At 45.6% G+C, this 20,203-nt stretch overlaps 1 protein-coding gene across 1 annotated transcript in view; it reads left to right on the top strand.

The window, feature by feature from the left end:
* LOC138094935 (kinesin-like protein KIF11) overlaps positions 1-20,203 on the top strand; it is a 32,487-nt gene that overhangs the window by 3,671 nt on the left and 8,613 nt on the right. Inside the window, 1 exon segment of the mRNA XM_068990946.1 lies at positions 637-812. Coding sequence (XP_068847047.1) covers positions 637-812 — 176 coding nt within the window.

A 20,203-nucleotide genomic window follows, 5' to 3' on the forward strand; every position in this document is an offset into this window, starting at 1 on the left:
GTAGGTTCCAGCTGAGAAATATACAACCAACCGCTTTTGTGCTTGGAAGTTGAAGTACCAACAGAAACAGGTAAATAACCAGTCTTTGTCTCGCGCAAACACCTCAAGGGAATAATCTTGGCAAGGACAAAGAGAGGCAAAACCCTGTCTGAGTTAAAGGATAAGGGAGAACACTACACGTGTGCAGAAAGGCTCCTTGGAACCAAAAGTCAGAGGATAATTCCAGGCCATAATGAGTCTTGCTCCTCCCAGAAGCCTTCACTTTGAGATCCATCTTGGCTAAGGTGTGTGTGTGCACCCAGGGGAGGGTCCTGAGACACATTAACTGGGTGGGTTGGGTGGAGGGAGACAAAGCAAGATGACTGGCCTGAGGGAAGACAAAGACCCGGAGAACTGGCCCCTTCTAAAGAATATCAGCTTCCAAAGGCAAAACTCTTGTCTCTGAGCTCGGCCCTGCACCTTTCTGCACGCACTTTTCTTTTCAGTAAACTTCTTACTTTACTCTCCACCTTCTGCCTCTTTGCCTGAATTCGTTCCTGACTAGGCAGGCAAGACGAGGGACCTTAGCCCTGACCGCTGGCTCTGTGGTCCAGTGGTTAGGACTCCTGGTCTGGGAAACTACCACCCTGTTTCCAGGTACCCCTTGCTGCCGCTTACTGCTGGGCACGTCGGAAATGACCAGCGTGCTGTCCTCCAGACTGGCTGTCACCAGTTTGTATTTCCAGCAGCAGAAGAGGAGGGTTCCCTTTCCTCCACGACATCTGCAGCATTTAACCTTTGTGGAGGGTTTAACAGTGGCCGCTCTGACCGATGTGAGGTGATAGCTCATTGTAGGACTGACAGGACTTCCTCAGCGATGTTGACATCATGTCATGTGACTTTTTTCTTAAAGGATGTGAGTTAAAGGTGAAATCAGCTGAAATCGGCTCCCTGAACATCGGCCCAGTTTTGAATTCTTTTTCGTTGACCACCCCTGGGGGACTTCTAGAGGGCAGTTGTTATTTACCTCCAGGTCCAGGAACCTTAGGCTTCCCTGGTGGCTCAGACGGTAAAGCGTCTGCCTGCAATGTGGGAGACCCAGGTTCGATCCCTGGGTTGGAAAGATCCTCTGGAGAAGGAAATGGCAACCCACTCCAGTACTCTTGCCTGGAAAATTCCATGGATGGAGGAGCCTGGTAGGCTACAGTGTATGGGGTCACAAAGAGTCAGACACGACTGAGCGACTTCACCTCACCTCACCTCACCTCCAGGGACCTTGGGAATAGGAAGTGCCAATCAGCACAGTTGTTGTTACAAAAAATGTCCACAAGGAGGCAGGATTTCTCCGTGTCCCACTTTCATTTTTCCTTTCTCTGGACATTGTTATTTCACAGTAGAGTTGCTTTCTGACATTGTGTTTGTTTCAGGCATATGGGAGCTTGATTCACTTATACACAGATGTTTATCAGTTCCTTTGGGGTTCTCTTTCCCATATAGATGATTAAAATGTGTTCCATAGACTACCTGTATGTTTCAATGTATTTATTTTGATCAACTGTTCAATATATATTAATGAGCATGTGGTATTTGCAAAATCTCAATTTATCCCTCGATCCTAAGATCTTTTTGGATAATCATGTTTGTTTTCTAAGTTTGTGAGTCTGTTTCTGTTGCATAATATCTGACATTTGCATTCATTTCAAAAATATACCTGTCAGTGATGTCCTGTGGTTTTGCCTCTCTCTCTGACTTCCTTTACTGAGTCGGGTAATCACCCTGTCCGTCCCCGCTGCTGTCAGTGGCGTTGTTCTGCTCTGATTCACGGCTGAGTAGTGTTCCCGTGCAGAGGCGCACCACTCGGTCCTCATTTTCCTGTCAAAGGATTTCTTGGTTGAATTTGTTGCAGTGACAAGGAAGAAAAAGAGGAACGAGTTTTTTCTTTCACTTTCCTGAGAACGAAGACAATAAAGAGAACAGTGAGCAGGCCTGAAAGTTCCTGGTTTTTTCACTTTAATGCTCCTAACTCTGCGTGTCTGTGACTAAGTTTGCTTTTCTGCCCCCTAACTCTGCCCCCTAACTTTGCACCTATTTTCCTTTGACTCTATGCTAAATACATCCCCTATCTGGTGTTTACTCTTTTAAAAAAAATTTTTTTTCTTTTTTTAAAAATTTTAATGTTTATTTTATTTTACTTTACAATACTGTATTGGTTTTGCCATACATTGACATGAATCCACCACGGGTGTACATGAGTTGCCAAACATGAACCCCCCTCCCACCTCCCACCCCATATCATCTCTCTGGTGTTTACTCTTAAAAACACCTTTCCCCTTGTAGTTGCACCTCAGAAAGCAGGCCGCAGAGCCACCGAGCCGCCGGACTCAATTACTGGGCTGCTGATGTCAGTGTCTTTGAGATGATGCAAGAGGAAGGAATCAAGATCCTATCAGCTTTCCTCGTGACTGATTTCTGACTGAAGCCCTCATCCTATATAAGCCCCTAAGCTCCTCACGGTGGGGAGGGCGCACAGTCCCTGAGGCATGAACCTCCTGTGCTCCTCTCTCTGCTGGCTGAGAATTAAAGTCACTTTCTGTTTCCTCCAAACTCTGTCTCCGTAATTTTTATTTGGCTTCAATGGGCAGAGAAGGCCAGTATTTAGTCCAGCAGCAATTCTAGTTCTTGGCCGTTGTTAACCGTGGTGCCCTGAAAAGAAGGGTGCGTGGTTCATTGTGAATTCTGACTTTCTTTGGGTCCACGTCCAGACGTGGGATTGTTGGACCATGTGGTTTCTGGATACTAAGTTTATAAGGAACCTCCTTGATGGTTTTTATTGTTCCTGCACCCACTTACATCCGCACCAAGACTATAGTAGTTTCCCTTATGCCTCCATGCTCTGCAGCGCAGATTCTTTGTAGATGTTTCGATGGTGGCCATTCTGACCTGTGTGAGGTGACTTTTCACAGTAGTTTGGATTTTGTTGTCATTGTTCACTCGCTCCGTTGTGTCCGACTCTTTGCAACCCCATGGCCTGCAGCACGCCAGGTTTCCCTGTCATTCACCATCTCCTGGAGCTTGCTCAAACTCATGTCCATTGAGTCGGTGTTGCCATCCAACCATCTCATCCTCTGTTGTCCCCTTCTCCTCCGGCCTTCAATCTTTCCCAGGATCAGGGTTTTTTCCTGTGAGTCAGTTCTTCATATCAGGTGCCCAAAGTATTGGAGTTTCAGCTTCAGCATCAGTCCTTCCAGTGAATATTCAGGACTGATCTCCTTTAGGATGGACTGGTTGGATCTCCTTGCAGTCCAAGGGACTCTTAAGAGTCTTCTCCAATACCACGGTGCAAAAGCATCAATTCTTCGGCACTCAGTCTTCTTTATGGTCCAACTCTGACATCCATACATGACCACAGGAAAAACCATAGCCTTGACTAGATGGACCTTTGTTGGCAAAGTAACGTCTCTACGTTTTGATATACTATCTAGGTTTGGCATCGTTTTTCTTCCAAGGAACAAGCGTCTTTTAATTTCATGGCTGCAGCCACTGTCCTTAGTGAATTTGGAGCCCAAGAAATTATTATAGTGTCCTCATTATACTGCTGCCTGATTCTTTTATGACGTACACATAGAGCATATCTCTTTTTTTGGATTCTTTTACCATAGAGGAATTGCAGAAGGGCTAGCAAATTTCCCTGTGATGAACATCAGGTGTTTGTGGAATATTTATTAGAGATACAGATTTCTGTATATATGTTAAAGATACAGATTTTGGTAATATATGTTAGACATACAGATTTTTGTTTATATCTGGAGAAAGGAAGCAAGGAAGGAGATAATCTTGCAGATTATCTATTACAGACATAGATTTCTGTGTATATGTTAGTGATACAGATTTCTGTGTATTCACAGAGATTCTGAGATTTCTCCATTTGTGGGAGGAAAGTAAAAAACAAAAAAGTGGAAGTGTTAGCTACCCCATGGACTGTGGGATTCTCCAGACAAAAATACTGGAGTGAATAGCCATTTCCTTCTCCAGGGAATCTTCCCAACCCAAGGATGGAACCTGAGTCTCCTGCAGCTCCTGCACTGGTAGGAACAGCCCCAGAGCCCTTGTTAATTGGAGGTGCTCGTAAACACGCAGTGGGCAAGTTATAGTCACGGGAAACGTCCACAAGGCGGCAGCAATTCTTCATGCCAAACTCTGGTTCCACCTGCAACCAGAGCCTTAGGGCAAGTGGGCTTCCTGGTCTATGAATGCGTGAGATGTGCCTGAGCAAACTTCCAAAGGCTTGTGTCTCACTAGTGCTTCCCCCTAAAGCTGCACCCCTCTCCTCCAGCCTCATCTGAACCTGGGCCACGGCTCCCTGCTGAGGCTGCGCTCTTAGGAAGGAGGCTTCAGCTGGGACTCCAGCACCAGTGAACCTGGATTCTTGGTGACTTTACCCTGGTCCTCAAGGCCAGAGGGTCAGGCCACCATCGTTAGGGGGCACTAGGGATTCTGGTTCCAGCCAGGGCAAGCCAGATAGTGCAGGTTTAACAGGGGTGTCAATGAAGGGCACCTCCTGGCCTGTCTCGACCCCACCCCAATCCAGCCCTGGGACTCGAGTCTACTCAGGTTCCAGGAACGAGATATCAGCCCAAGTTAAGGAGGTGGCAGGGTATAAACTAGTAATTCCTTTTCTTTAATCTCATGGGATGCTGGGATGATTTTCCGTTTTGTGCTTGTTGGCAGTGTACAGCCACCTGAGTAGTTGTGACATATACAGACGGCACATCTGTTGTTTCTTCAATTCTCTTCCATAGAGGAGATTGCGCAAACTCAAGTGAAGTTCCGTGTGATGATCCTCAGGTCCCTGTGGAGTGTCTATTAGAGATACAGAGTTTCTGTACATGTGGAAGGAAGGAAGGAGATAAAGCCTTTATTTATTCATTTCTTTTGGCTTATTTTGTTTGTGTGAGAAATCTCAAAGTCTCCTTTTGTCTTGTGAATTAGTTCCCTGTATCTGCTTTTTAAAATTTTCTAGAATGGACTCATATGCTGTGGTCTTTCTTGTCTGGCTGACTTCACTTAGTGTGTGATCTTCCAAGGTCCATCCCTGGGGCCAGCAGTGGTGTTATTTCAGTTTCAGCGGCGGTTTCTCTGGGGTGAGTAACAGTCAGTTATCTACATGTACGGCAGGCACCCTTTATAAGTTTTAGCCTGCGGGCGAACCTCTTGCTGGTTCTGTGTCTTGGCTATTGTTAGGAGTGCTGCAGTGAAGGTTAGTGAGCACATGCCTTTTTTGAATGTTGGTTTTCTCAGGATATCAGCCCAGGTGTGGGAAGGTCAGATCAGAGGGTTAGCTGTCTCAAGGGGCTGTCTCTACCCCACCCTAGTCCTTCCTTCCTTGTTTGTCTTTTTTGGCCGGGCATGTGTTTCAATCCTTACCAAATCTTATTCGGGTTGTTTGGTATCATTTGAGTACAGATCCTGTATCTGATATGTGGTTTGAAAATAGTCTCTTCCAGTTTGAGGTTCATTTTTTGATTTTCTGAATGAGATGTTTCATAGAGTAGAAGTTTTTAATTTTATAATTTTTATTTTTCTGAGGAAGGTTTTAATTCTCTAAAGTAGGTTATTTTAATTGTATGAAAGTGAGTAATTGTATGGAAGTGAGTAATTCTATGAATATTATTAATGTATGAAAGTTATTTATTTTAGGAAATTTAATAATTTTGTGAAAGTTATTCAATATATGATAGTTATTCAATTTATGAGACCTATTCATTTTATGGAAGTTTTAATTTTATGGACATTTTCAATTTTATAGAGGTTATTAATTTTATGGAAGTTATTAATTTAATTTAATTTAATTTTTTGGAAGTTATTAATTTTATAGAATATCTATGTAGCAATTTATCTACCAAGAGATATAAATATCTATCTACCTAAACATGTAAACATCTATCTACAGAGAGATACAAACAATTCTCTATATATTGATATAAATTTCTATGTACATATTTGTTTATATTCTTTGGCCAGGTATGTATTTCAATGTTTATCAAGTTTTAAGGAGCTGTTTGGTATAATCTGAGTACAGATCCTTTCTCTAATATGTGTTTTGGAAATAGTTTCTCCCAGTCTGTGGTTCATCTTTTGGTGTTCTGAGTAAGGTGTTTCATTTCATGGCTGCAGTGATTTTGGAGTCTGTTTCCATTTCTTCCCCATCTCTTTGCCATAAAGTGATTGGACCAGATACCATGATCTTAGTTTTTTGAATTTTATTCCATTTTTCTCACTCTCCTCTTTCACCTTCATCAGGAGGCTCTTTAGTTCTTCTTCACTTTCTGCTATTAGGGTGGTATCATCTGCGTATCATTACGGAGTAGAAAAGATGGCAGAGTAGAAGGACAGGTCCTCATCTTCTCCTGTGAGCACTCCAAATTGCAACACGTTGCTGAACAACCATCATCAGGAGAATGTTGGATCCCACCAAAAAAAGACACCCTACGTCCAAGGGCAAAGGAGAAGCCCCAGCAAGATGGTAGGAGGGGTGCAGTCGCCTTTAGAATCAAACCCCATACCTGCCAGAGATGCTCAGAGGGCTCAAACAAAACCTTGTGTGCACCTGGACCCAGAGACCCCACAGAGACGGAGCCAGACCTCCTTTGACCTGCGGAGACACAGGTCAGCAGTGGCCGCACGGGGACGGGGCTCTGGCTGCAGCAGTTCTGGGAGGCCCCACATGTGGCATGAGTCCTCTTGGAGGAGGTCACCATCAGCCCCACCATAGTGCAACCAAGCAGACGACCCATAAATTGGAGAACAATTATACCAGAGAAGTTCTCACACTGTTGCAAAAGTTCTAGGGCCCACAACAGATTTCCCAACCTGGGGATCTGGCAAAGGGACTGAGAACCCCCCAGGGAATTTGACTTTGAAGGCCAGTAGGATTTGATTACAGAACTTTTACAGGACTGGGGAAACAGACTCCTGGAGGGCACAGTCAAAACCTTGTGTGCACCAGGACCCTGGAGAAAGAAAGAGTGACCTCACAAGAGACTGATCCGGACTTGCCTGTGAGTGTCCAGGAGTCTCCAGTGGAGGCATGGGTCAACAGTCACCAGGGGCACTGAATGACAGTCCTGGGAGCTGCAGGGCATGGTAGCATAAGTCCTTTTGAAGGAGGTCCCCATTACCCCTACCATAGTTTGGCCTGTGGTCACAGCCCCACCCTGATGAGGGAACACAGCCCCACTTGCCAACAGAAAATTGGATTAAAGATTTACTGAGCCTGGGCCCACCCATCAGAACAAGACCCAGATTCCCCTACAGCCAGTCCCTCCCATCAGGAAGTTCTTATCTTTATTCATCAGAAAGCAGAAAGAATGAAAACCACAATCACAGATAACTAACCAAACTGATCACATGGACCACAGCCTTGTCTGACTCAGTGACACTACAAGCGTCGTGTAGGGCTCCCAAGATGGGGGTCGTGGTGGAGAGGTCTGACAGAGCGTGGCCCACTGGAGAAAGGAATGGCAAACCACTTCAGGATTCTTGCCTTGAGAGCCCCATGAACAGTATGAAAAGGCAAAAAGATAGGATATTGAAAGATGAACGCCCCAGGTCAGTAGGTGCCCATTATGCTCCTGGAGAAGAGTGGAGAAATAGCCCCAGAAGGAATGCAGAGGCTGAGCCAAAGCGAAAACAGCACCCATGTGGATGTGACTGGGGATGGAAGTAAAGTCTGATGTTGTAAAGAACAACATTGCATAGGAACCTGGAATGTTAGGTCCATGAATCAAGGTAAATTGGAAGTGGTCAAACAGGAGATGTCAAAAGTGAACACTGACATTTTAGGAATCAGTGAACCAAAATGGACTAGAATGGGAAAATTTCATTCAGTGACCATTACATCTACTACTGCGGGCAGGAATCCCTCAGAAGAAACGAAGTAGCCCTCATAGTCAACAAAAGAGTCTGAAGTGCAGTACTTGGATGCAGTCTCAAAAACGACAGAATGATCTCTGTTCGTTTCCAAGGCAAACCATTCAGTATCATAGTAATCCAAGTCTATGCCCCAACCACTAATGCTGAAGAAGCTGAAGTTGAACAGTTCTATGAAGACATATAAGACCTTCTAGAACTAACACCAAGAAAAGATGTCCTTTTCATCATAGAGGACTGGAATGCAAAAGTAGGAAGTCAAGAGATACCTGGAGTAACAGGCAAGTTTAGCCTTGGAGTACAAAATGAAGCAGGGCAAAGGCTAACAGAGTTTTGCCAAGAGAAGGCACTGGTCATGGCAAACACCCTCTTCCAACAACACAAGAGACGACTCTACATGTGGACATCACCAGATGGTCAATCCTGAAATCAGATTGATTATATTCTTTGTAGCCAAAGATGGAGAAGCTCTGTACAGTCAGCAAAAACAAGACCAGGAGCTGACTGTGGCTCAGATCATGAACTCCTTATTTCCAAATTCAGACTTAAAATAAAGAAAGTAGGGAAAACCACCAGACGTTTCAAGTATGACCTAAATCATATCCCTTACGATTATGCAATGAAAGTGACAAATAGATTCAAGGGGTTAGATCTGATAGACTGCCTGAAGAACTATGGACAGAGGTTCATGACATTGTACAGAAGGCCATGATCAAGACCATCCCCAAGAAAAAGAAATGCAAAAAGGCAAAATGGTTGTCTGAGAAGGACTTACAGATAGCTGAGAAAAGCAAAAGGCAAAGGAATAAAAGGAAAGATATACCCATCTGAATGCAGAGTTCCAAAGAATAGCAAGGAGAGATAAGAAGGCTGGCAAAACCAATACAATATAAAAATAAATAAATTTATATTTTAAAAAATCAATAAATAAAATAATGCAAATATTTGAAAAAAAAAGAGAAAGACTTCCTCAGTGATCAATGCAAAGAAATAGAGGAAAACAATAGAATGGGAAAGGAGAGATCGCTTTAAGAAAATTAGAGCTACCAAGGGAACATTTCATGCAAAGATGGGCACAATAAAGAACAGAAACTGTATGGACCTAACAGAAGCAGAAGATATTAAGAGGTGGCAAGAATACACAGAAGAACTGTGCAGAAAAAGATCTTAATGACCCAGATAATCACAATAGTGTGATCACTCACCTAGTCAGACATCCTGGAATGCAAAGTCAAGCGGGCCTTAGGAAGCATCACAATGAACAAAGCTAGTGGAGGTGATGGTATTCCAGCTGAGCTATATAAAATCCTAAAAGATGATTCTATGAAAGTGCTACACTCGAAATGCCAGCAAATCTGGAAAACTGAGCAGTGGCCACAGGACTGAAGAAGGTCAGTTTTCATTCCAATCCCAAAGAACAGCAATGCCAAAGAATGCTCAAACTACCGCACAACTGCACTCATCTCACACACTAGCAAAGTAATGCTCAAAATTCTCCAAGTTAGGCTTCAACAGTATGTCAACCATGAACTTCCAGATGTTCAAGGTGGATTTAGAAAAGGCAGAGGAACCAGAGATCAAATTGCCAACATCCGTTGGATCATAGGAAAAGCAAGAGACTTACAGAAAAACCTCTGCTTCTGCTTCACTGATATGCTAAAGCCTTTGACTGTGGTGATCACAACAAACTGTGGAAAATTCTTAAAGAGATAGGAATACCAGACCACCTGACCTGCCTCCTGAGAAATCTGTATGCAGGTCAAGAAGCAATATTCAGAAGAGTACATGGGAACACGGAATGGTTCAAAATTGGGGAAGAACTACATCAAGACTATATATTGTCACCCTGCTTATTTAACTTCTATGCAGAGTACATCATACAAAATATTGGACTGGATGAAGCACAAATTGGAACCAAGACTGCTGGGAGAAATATCAATAACCTCAGAGAGCAGATGATACCACCCTTATGGCAGAAAGCAGAGAGGAACTAAAGAGCCTCTTGATGAAGGTGAAAGAGGAGAATGAAAAAGCTGGCTTAAAACTCAACATTAAAAAAATGAAGATCATGGCATCCAGTCCTATCACTTCATGGCAAATAGATGGGGAAAAAATGGGAACGGTAACAGACTTTACTTTCTTTGGCTCCAAAATCACTGCAGATGGTGACTGCAGCCATGAAATTAAAAGACACTTGCTCCTTGGAAGAAAAGCTATGACCAACCTAGAAAGCTTATTAAAAAGCAGAGACATTACTTTGCCAACATAGGTCTGTCTAGTCAAAGCTATGGTTTTTCCAGTAGTCATGTATGGATGTGAGCGTTGGACTATAAAAAAAGCTGAGATTTGAAGAACTGATGCTTTTAAACTGTGGTGTTGGAAAAGACTGCTGAGAGTTCCTTGGACTGCAAGAAGATCAAACCAGTAAATCCTAAAAGAAATCAGTCCTGAATATTCATTGGAAGGACTGATGCTGAAGCTGAGACTCCAGTAGTTTGGCCAGCTGATGCAAAGAGCTGACTGATTCGAAAAGACCCTGATGCTGGGAAAGATTGAAGGCATGATGAGAAGGGAACAACAGAGAGTGAGATGGTTGGATGGCATCACCAACTCGATGGACATGAGTTTGAGCGAGCTCCGGGAGTTGGTGATGGACAGGGAAGCCTGGGTGCTGCAGTTCATGGGGTCACAAAGAGTTTGACATGACTAAGCAACTGAACTGAATAGTTACTCCACAGGGAACAGATGTTTGGCACAGATAAGTTTACTTGACCTTGTTCAATAACCTCTATTGGCAAAAGCATCAATAGAAAGTAATAAAAGCTGTATGTATATGTCATAAATGGATCAGTCCACTGTATACTGAGGACAAGCACAAAACTGCAATTGACTAGACTTCAACATAGTGTCGGCCTGAGATGAAAGAAAAGAAAAGGAAAGAAAAGTAATTCCCTCCAGCCTCCTTGACTTGAGATGCTATCCGATCCCTGGAGCCTGAGGAGGCATGAGACCCAGGGCTGGACTGATGTGGAGTCAAGGTGAACGGTGTCCTTCACAGAGGCCCCCCTTAAACCTGTGCTGTCTGGTTTTCTCTGCTGGGACCAGAGTCCCTAGTGGACCCCAAAGATGGTGGCCTGCCCCTCTGACCTCGAGGACCAGGGTAAAGGCACCACCAGGCATTGGGGTACCCAGTTGCAGCCTCCTTTCCTGAGAGTGAAGCTTACTAGAAACCACAGCAGGGAGCGCTGTCCCAGGTGCAGAATAGTCTAGCAGGGAGGGGTGAAGCTTCAGAGGGAAGAAGTAGTGGGACTCAAGCCCTCAGGTGTTTGCTCAGGCACATTTCACTCAATTCACAGCCGAGGAAGCTGACTTTCCCTAAGGCTCTGGTAGCAGGTGGAACCAGAGTTGGGCATGAAGAAGTGCTGCCGCCTTGTGGGCATTTCTTGTAACTACAACTTGACCACTAGCGCTTCAGTTCAGTTCGGTTTCAGTTGTGTCCGGCTCTTTGCGACCCCATGGACTGCAGCAAGCCAGGGCTCCTGGTCCATCTCCAACTCCCGGAGTCCACCCAAACTCATGTCTCATCGAGTCGGTGATGCCATCCAACTATCTCATCCTCTGTCGTCCCGTTCTCCTCCCACCCTCAAACTTTCCCAGCATCAGGGTGTTTTCAAATGAGTCAACTCTTCGCATGAGGTGGCTAAAGTACTGGAGTCTCAGTTTCAGCATCAGTCCTTCCAATGAACATCCAGGACTGGTCTCCTTTAGGATGGACTGGTTGGATCTCCTTGCAGTCCAAGGGACTCTCAAGAGCCTTCTCCAACACCACAGTTCAAAAGCATCAATTCTTCGGCAATCAGCCATCTTTATAGTCCAACTCTCACATCCCTACATGACTACTAGAAAAACCTTAGCCTTGACTAGACAGACCTTCATTGGTAAAGTAATGTCTCTGCTTTTGAACTTGCTATCTAGGTTGGTCATAACTTTCCTTCCAAGGAGTAAGCATCTTTTAATTTCATGGCTGCAGTCACCATCTGGAGTGATTTTGGAGCCCCCAAAAATAAAGTCAGCTGCTGTTTCCACTGTTTCCCCATCTATTTGCCATGAAGTGATGGGACAGGATGCCATGATCTTAGTTTTCTGAATATTAAGTTTTGTTTTTTTTTTGAATATTAAGTTTTAAGCCAACTTTTTCACTCTCCTCTTTGACTTTCATCAAAAGGCTCTTTAGTTCTTCACTTTCTGCCATAAGGGTGGTGTCATCTGCATATCTGAGGTTTCTGATATTTCTCCCGGCCGTCTTGATTCCAGCTTCTGTTTCTTCCAGTCCAGCGTTTCTCGTGATGTACTCTGCATAGAAGTTAAATAAGCAGGGTGACAATATACAGCCTTGACGTACTCCTTTTTCTATTTGGAACCAGTCTGTTGTTCCATGTCCAGTTCTAACTGTTGCTTCCTGACCTGCATACATATTTCTCAAGAGGCAGGTAAGGTGGTCTGGTATTCCCATCTCTTTCAGAATTTTCTACAATTTATTGTGATCCACACAGTCAAAGGTTTTGGCACAGTCAATAAAGCAGAAATAGATGTTTTCTGGAACTCTCTTGCTTTTTCGATGATCCAGCAGATGTTGGCAATTTGATCTCTGGTTCCTCTGCCTTTTCTAAAATCCACTTGAGCATCTGGAAGTTCATGGTTCATGTATTGCTGACGCCTTGCTTGGAGAAGTTTGAACATTACTTTACTAGCATGTGAGAGCAGTGCTCACTGGTACCTCCGATTCACAAGGCCTATGGGCAGTTAATGACAGCTGTCTTCAGGAAAGGTCCTGTGTGGGTACTGCAGAAATAAATTCCAAACACAACCGATTTTCAAGAAGCCAGTTGTAACAGGTAAGTTTTCCTCACATCCTTTAAGGAAACAGTGAGAAAAGACCCAATAGGCCAGAGAACAAGATGCTCTGCATTCCTAATTATGACAGAAGGTATGCCAACTAAAATGACAAGAAATCAATTCCCAAAGAATGGCCATCCTGACTGTCTGCAAACAGCAAATGGAGCAGAGAGCTGGGAGATGACAGAACCCCTCTTCACATTCCGTGGGAATGGTCATGGGCAACATCCCCTAGGAAGGTTAGCCTCCTCAGGCCAAGAAAAAAAAAAACTTCAAGAGAGCTAAGCCTAGGATTTTAATACCCATGGTGTGGCTAAGTCGCTTCAGTCATGTCGACTCTGTGTGAGCCTGTGGACAGCAGCCCACCAGGCTCTGCTGTCCTCGGGATTCTCTAGGCAAACATACTGGAGTTGGTTGCCATTTCCTTCTCCATCAGTTCAGTTCAGTCGCTCAGTCGTGTCCGACTCTTTGCGACCCCAGGAATTGCAGCACACCAGGTCTCCCTGTCCATCACCAACTCCCGGAGTTCACTCAAATTCACGTCCATCGAGTCAGTGATGCCATCCAGCCATCTCATCCTCTGTCGTCCCCTTTTTCTCCTGCCCCCAATCCCTCCAGCATCAGAGTCTTTTCCAATGAGTCAACTCTTCTCATGAGGTGGCCAAAGTTCTGGAGTTTCAGCTTTAGCATCATTCCTTCCAAAGAAAACCCAGAGCTGATCTCCTTTAGGATGGACTGGTTGCATCTCCTTGCAGTCTAAGGGACTCTCAAGAGTCTTCTCCAACACCACAGTTCCAAAGCATCAATTCTTCAGCCCAGCTCTCACATCCATACCTGACCACTGGAAAAACCATAGCCTTGACTAGATGGACCTTAGTTGGCAAAGTAATGTCTCTGCTTTTCAATATTCTATCTAGGTTGATCATAACTTTCCTTCCAAGGAGTAAGCGTCTTTTAATTTCATGGCTCCAATCACCATCTGCAGGGATTTTGGAGGCCCCCAAAATAAAGTCTGACACTGTTTCCACTATTTTCCCATCTACTTCCCATGAAGTGATGGGACCAGGTTAGGGCACCTCCAATTCAGAAGGTCTGTGGGGCTGCTAATGGCAGTTGCTCTCAGGAAAGGTCCTGTGGTGGGTATTGCAGAAATAGATTCCAAACACACCGACTTACGAGAAGTCACTTGAAACAGGCAAATTCTCCCTCATCTTTTAAGGGAAAAAAAAGAAAAACCCAAAACCAAAGAGCCGCAAGACAAGATGGTCAAATTCCCTAGTTATTATAGGAGGAATGGCAGTTAAAACAACAACAAGAAACCAAATTGCATCTGACTGAGAGCCGTCCTATCTGCAAACAGTAAATGGTGGAGAGAGCTGAGAGATGACGGAACCCCCATCGCCCCGCCCCGACACGTTCTGTGGGAATGGACATTGGCAACAGTCCCTAGAAAGGATAGCCTTTATAGGCCAGAAAGAAAATTTCGAGAGAGCTAAGCCTAGGATTTTCATACCCACAGCTGGGCCTATATTACAAAAAAACCATCATTCAAAATGGCACATGCCAGCCAACGCTCACTGCAGTGCCACTTCCAATAGCCAAGACACGAACCCCCAAAACTGTCCATGAGCAGACTAAATCTTAAGGAAATGTGGTACTTATAGACAATGGGCCTTACTGAGACGTGAACAACCACCACTGAAATTATGAAATTCTGCCAATGGTCCCCACAAGGATGGAATTTGGAGGGTCATACACTTAAGCAAAGTTAGCAATAGACAAAATAGCAGATGATGTCTCTTCTAGGCAAAATTAAAAAAAGAAATACAGGGTAAGTAATTTACAACACAAGAAGAGACTCTGAGAATTAAAACACAAAGTTTTCCCCAAAAAAAGGAAAAGCCAGGGATGAATTGGGAGGGTGATACTAAGATATACCCCAAAAGCTGTATCTGTAACAGGTAGTCCACAAGGATTATCTCCTTCTTTCCTTCTTCCATATTTACACAGAATCTGTGTATCTAACAGATATGCACGAACACCTGAGGTTCACCAGGGAACTTTGAAATTCTGCAATAACCTCTAGGGCAAAACAGTCCAAAAAAGAACAGATATGACATATGTTAATATATGTCTTACTGAATCAGGCAGCTGTATAATGGCCGCAGGCACCAAATGGCAAATCAACTATACCCCTATAGAGCATCACCATTAGATTAAAGGAAAACAAAGGAAACCAAAGCACAGTTAGTTTCCTCCCACCTCCCTGACTTGGGCTGCCCTCCCATCCCTGGAGTCTGGGCAGCCTTGGATCCTATGACTGGCCTGGAGTGGGACTGAACAGCCGTGCTGACTGTCCTGAATTGAGCCCCTCTTTAACCTGTGCGGTCTGGCTTGCTCTGGCTGCAACCAGACATCCTAGCTCAACCAAAGGATGGTTGCCAAAAAGTAACCTAGACTCCAGGTCCGTTGGTGCTGGGGTCCCCAAATCAATCCTCTTTCCTGCGAGAGGAGCCTCTTAGGCACCTCAGTAGGGTTCTGTGGGCAAGGTAGGGATGAGTCGGGGGGTGAAGAGCGAAGTGAAGCTTTAGGAGGAAGAGGCAGCGGCACACAAGCCCTTGGGTGTTTCTTGTTGTTCAAATGCCCAGTCGTGTCTGCACTGGGATATCCCCACATTGTCGGGGATCTTCCCGACCCGGGATCGAACTCACATTTCCTGTACTGCAGGCATATCCTTTACCACCTGAGCCACCAGGGAAGCCCTCTGGCTTCCTAAGGGTTTTCTGAACATTTGCTAGGAAAGCACATCAGTTCAGAGATAACGTCCAGCCATCTCTGAAGGTCTTGGCATTTCCTTTTTTCCAGGGCATACGTGACCTTCCAGAGCCCCTCTGGGGAGGAGTCAGGAAGATGTAGATAGCCTGTATTTGCAGCAGTGTTGCAGGTCTCTTGCTCAGGACACCAGGCCTGCCCATTCATCAAAGGCCTCTGGGTCTGGGAACTGACTGCCGTCTGGAAATGTGGCAGCTGAGCGACCTGGGAAGCCTAGCGGTAAGTTAATTTGCCTGGTCCCGGGAATGTTTAGTGCAGGGGTAGGAAAGTATTTTCACTTCAGCTATCCAAGGTGAGTGCAGAGGATACCTCAGCCATACTGGAGCAGGTCAAAAGGCTTTCGGAGGGACACTTAAAAAGAAAAGAAAGTGGCAGCACCCCTTGAGAAATACCTCCTGAGAGAGGTTGGGATGGTTGGGAGTCTGGGATCCTATGTAAGTAAGCAAGTAGACAGACAAAAGCCAATTATTTACTCAAGGGAAAAACAAAGTATTTTGCAAGGATGGAAATCATAGTAGACTGTATGACTCCACCATGATTATGTATAACTGTAAAAAATGGAGTGTAGGGAATTCCCTGGGTAAGGATTTAAGGTTTTATTTTAAGGTTTTATCAAGGCCTCAGAAAGAGGAAGAGAATCAGAGCTACTCGACTCTGAGATTCTGACCTGCAGGCAGTGATTTAAAAAATAGTAATTCTGCAGCATTAACACACTCAAAAGAACATCCCCCAAAGGATGGTCAGAAACAAGGTAGCTCTCACTGCTAAGGGCACAGGTTTGATTCCTGGTCAGGAATTAAATCCCACAAGCTGCACAGTGTGGCCAAAAAAAAAAAAAGAAGAGTGTAATAATAGTTATAATATAAACACCTAATAATGTTAAAACCAAAATTATGTTGGGGTGTGTAGGGATTGGATTATCAAGACGAAAAGCTGAAAAATGGAAGGAACAGTGAATAAGTAAGGAGAGTCAGCAGCTCACGAGAGAACCCCAGCCGCCTGGTTCTAGACTCACACGTTCAGCCCTGAAGGGACCTGTGACTCTTTCCACGAGTGTTGTGAGCAGACTGCTGAAACTTGAAGATGAGCGTCAGCATAAAGGGTTGTGAACATGAAAACATGTGACGGAACTAAAGGCTTTGGGCTGGCTAACAGGGAGTACGTTTTTGAAACCTTGGTATTTTTTATTGTATGTTGCAATGACTCCAAAGGATTTTGTTGTTTTCACTGAAGAGTCAATCTGTCTTCTCCAGGGAATGCCTCTTGTTGGTTTATTGGCAGCCTTCTTGTTTGTTTATCGGCAGCCTTGGCCACAAACAATAGAACTGCTCTCTCCAAGCCTTGTGTGTGCTGTGAAAGAGAGATGCTATTTTCATAACGGAAAACTAGCTGTCCACCAGAATTGAGGGCTGGGAGGAATATAATGCATTGTTTTCTACTTGCAGAAAAATTAGACACTATGTGTCCATTATCAGAGTGTGCAATGGCAACAATAAGGTATGTAGGGGGAGCCCTGGGGGCCCAGCCAGATTTCCCTTACTGCGTCACTAGGCACTCAGATCTAACGGCTTCTGATATTCATTTCTAGGCGGAGAAGATAGCTGAATGTGTTCAGACCGACAATTATGCAGGTACGGTGCCCTGTATTCACCCTTAGGGTTCACTGAGCTTTGGAAAAACTGGAAACAGGCCCTACCTCCTATGAGCTCACCTGGTGCGTAGGTGGGACTGTTTTCCTAGCCCTGTAGCAGCATCTCTTTCCCCGACTCCCGGGTCCTGAGCACAGGTGGGCATTCTGACAGGTGTCCTGGGCAGGTCTCGCCTCTAGTATGTGCACGTCCGTGAAGCTGTGTTTAGTGGAGTGTGGTCTGTCAGCCTGATGCTTGAAGAGGCAGTGGTGTTGGTATCGGACCACATGTCTTCAACAGGGACACCCCATCAGACCTGCCTCACCTCAGGGCTGTCTCGGGAGGACTTAAGTGGGGGAGACACCTTACAGACCAGGCTCCCTTTTACAGACAAGGAGATGAAAAGCCCCATGATTTGCTCCGGGACATCCAGCTAGGAAGCGGTCAGCTGGCACTCAAGCCCAGATGGCCAGCTCCAGGAGTCTGAGGCACATGCTGGGACAGTTCCCCTGGGTGCCCCGGGAGTGATCAGGCTTTAACCTGGAAAGAAGAGGGCCGTATGGACAGCAGGGGCACACAGCACGTGGTCAAGAATGACCGTTACTGGGGAGGAGGGCCGGGGAGCGAGGCAAGTTCCAGACAGGGAGAGATGGACTGGAGTGAGGTGGCAGGTGCAGAGGAAAAGCGACCTAGACGTAAGAGGGAGAGTGCAGAGTGTGTTCTAGAAAGAGCGGGGCAACATTCCGACCGGTACAGAAGGTCAGTGTGGGAAGGAGGTGGGATTGTGGAGGGTCCTTCGGTGTTGGGGGGAAATTAGGATCTCCATCTGGAAGCAGCAGCCTCAGTCGTCTTCACATCCCCGATGCCTGCTGTGGAGCCTGACCTGCCCCAGGCGCTCAGCGAATGTTTGCTGAGTGGCAGAAAGGGAGAAGGAGGGAACTACGGGAGGTCACAGCGCAGCTTCTTAGCCTGCTGTTTGGACACTGATCTCCTTGGAGCTCAGAGAGAGGAGACTCCGCAGTCTGAGTGGTTAGAGTAGGTGTGGCTGGACGGAGTAATGAGCATTTGGGCAGGGCACTGTGTCCCTGGTTGGAGGTGGAGGAGCGGAGTCAAGGCTGTTCCTGAGACAGGGGAACTGTGTCCATGCAGCCCAGGTGTGGTCAAGACTGAAAGAGATGAACGGCCCACTCCAGTATTCTTGCCTGGAAAATCCCATGCACAGAGGAGCCTGGTGAACCACAGTTCATGGGGTCTCAGAAGAGTCAGACATGACTGAGCACACACACATCTGGTTTGGCAGCCTCTGTATAATTTCTGCACAGAACTATCAAATTAGATAAAGTATTTTCAATACTGTCATTTATAGAAACTCATATGAAACAGGTGTGACCACAGACTGGAAGGCAGTGTATATCAGGGGCCTAAAAGTGCCATAGTTTGTCTCAGAATCTGTGTTAAATAATAACAGTGGAAAATTATGAGTGTGAATTGTAGAACTCGACAATAAAATCTAGACCATCTAAATCAGCAACAGGTCAAAACCTTAGGGCAAAATTCCTGCACATCGGTGAATCAGTGGAACATGACAGCAACAGGGCTCTTGCTTCCAAAATGCGGCGATGGGATAGGCCTATTGTCAGGCGAGTGTATGCTCCTCAGTTCTGTCTCGTCACAGCAAAGATGTGGAGTGAAGGACATTAAAGCCCTCGGCGTGTCACAGCTCTCGGGTCTTAGACCATGTTATAGCTCTCAGGTCTCGAACGGACCGTGTTATAGCTCTTAGACAAATCAGTGTTACAGCTCCATGTTACAGCTCTATTTTATTTAGAAAATAGCAGGGAAGTCCATCCTCGAGGCGTGAGGACATGTCAACCCAAAGATGCGAAGAGAAGAGTGCCCAGCGTGTGGGAGAGAGAGAGAGAGACAGAGCCCTTTGGCTCCTCTTTTTACATGTTCTTTCCTCCCCCCGGGCCCGCCCTATGTAAATCGGGCCAGCCAGGAGTGTCGTTTGTTCTGCCTGAGGTCCTCACTCCGGTCCTCAGACTTTCTTTGCTCTATTTTCGCGGGCTTTTCCCTTCCTTGTCTTTTAGCCACAGCCATTCTGGACTCCTGTTTCCTATTCTAACTACCTAACATTCCCCCGCTTAAGAGATGGGAGGCCCAATTCTTTGGGAATAGGGGCGTCGAGGTCTTTCTGGCTACTTCCTGCTGAACTGGGATGGTGAGGGGTATTGGGCCTCCCCCTCTTGCTAGTCTCAAGCCTCAGAGTCCTTATAGCGGTGTCCATCTAAGGGTGAGGGATATTTTCTGTGGTCGGCTGGAGTTTTATATCTTTGTTGAACTGGTACTGCGTGTTGTAGCTTGTTGACCTGGGCAGAGACAAAACAGGTTAGACAATTGACAGTACATGGAGCAATCACAAGCAGCATCAATATGGCATAACAAGGACTGCTGCTGCTGCTGCTGCTGCTAAGTCGCTTCAGTCATGTCTGATCTATGCGACCCCATAGATGACAGCCCACCAGGCTCCTCTGTCCCTGGGATCCTCCAGGCAAGAACACTGGAGTGGGTTGCCATTCCCTTCTCTGATGCGTGAAAGTGAAAAGTGAAAGTGAAGTCGCTCAGTTGTGTCCAACTCTTAGGGACCCCATGGACTGCAGCCCACCAGGCTTCTCCGTCTGTGGGATTTTCCAGGCAAGAGTACTGGAATGGGGTGCCATTGCCTTCTCCGATAACAAGGACAAGTAGGGGCATTCAGTTCAGTTCAGTTCAGTCGCTCAGTCGTGTCCGACTCTTTGCGACCCTGTGAATTGCATTCAGTTCAGTTCAGTCGCTCAATCGTCTCCGACTCTGTGACCCCGTGAATCGCAGCACGCCAGGCCTCCCTGTCCATCACCAACTCCCAGAGTTCACTCAGACTCACGTCCATCGAGTCAGTG

The sequence above is a fragment of the Capricornis sumatraensis genome, chromosome 19 (genome assembly GCF_032405125.1).
Source record: "Capricornis sumatraensis isolate serow.1 chromosome 19, serow.2, whole genome shotgun sequence".
NCBI lineage: Eukaryota > Metazoa > Chordata > Mammalia > Artiodactyla > Bovidae > Capricornis > Capricornis sumatraensis.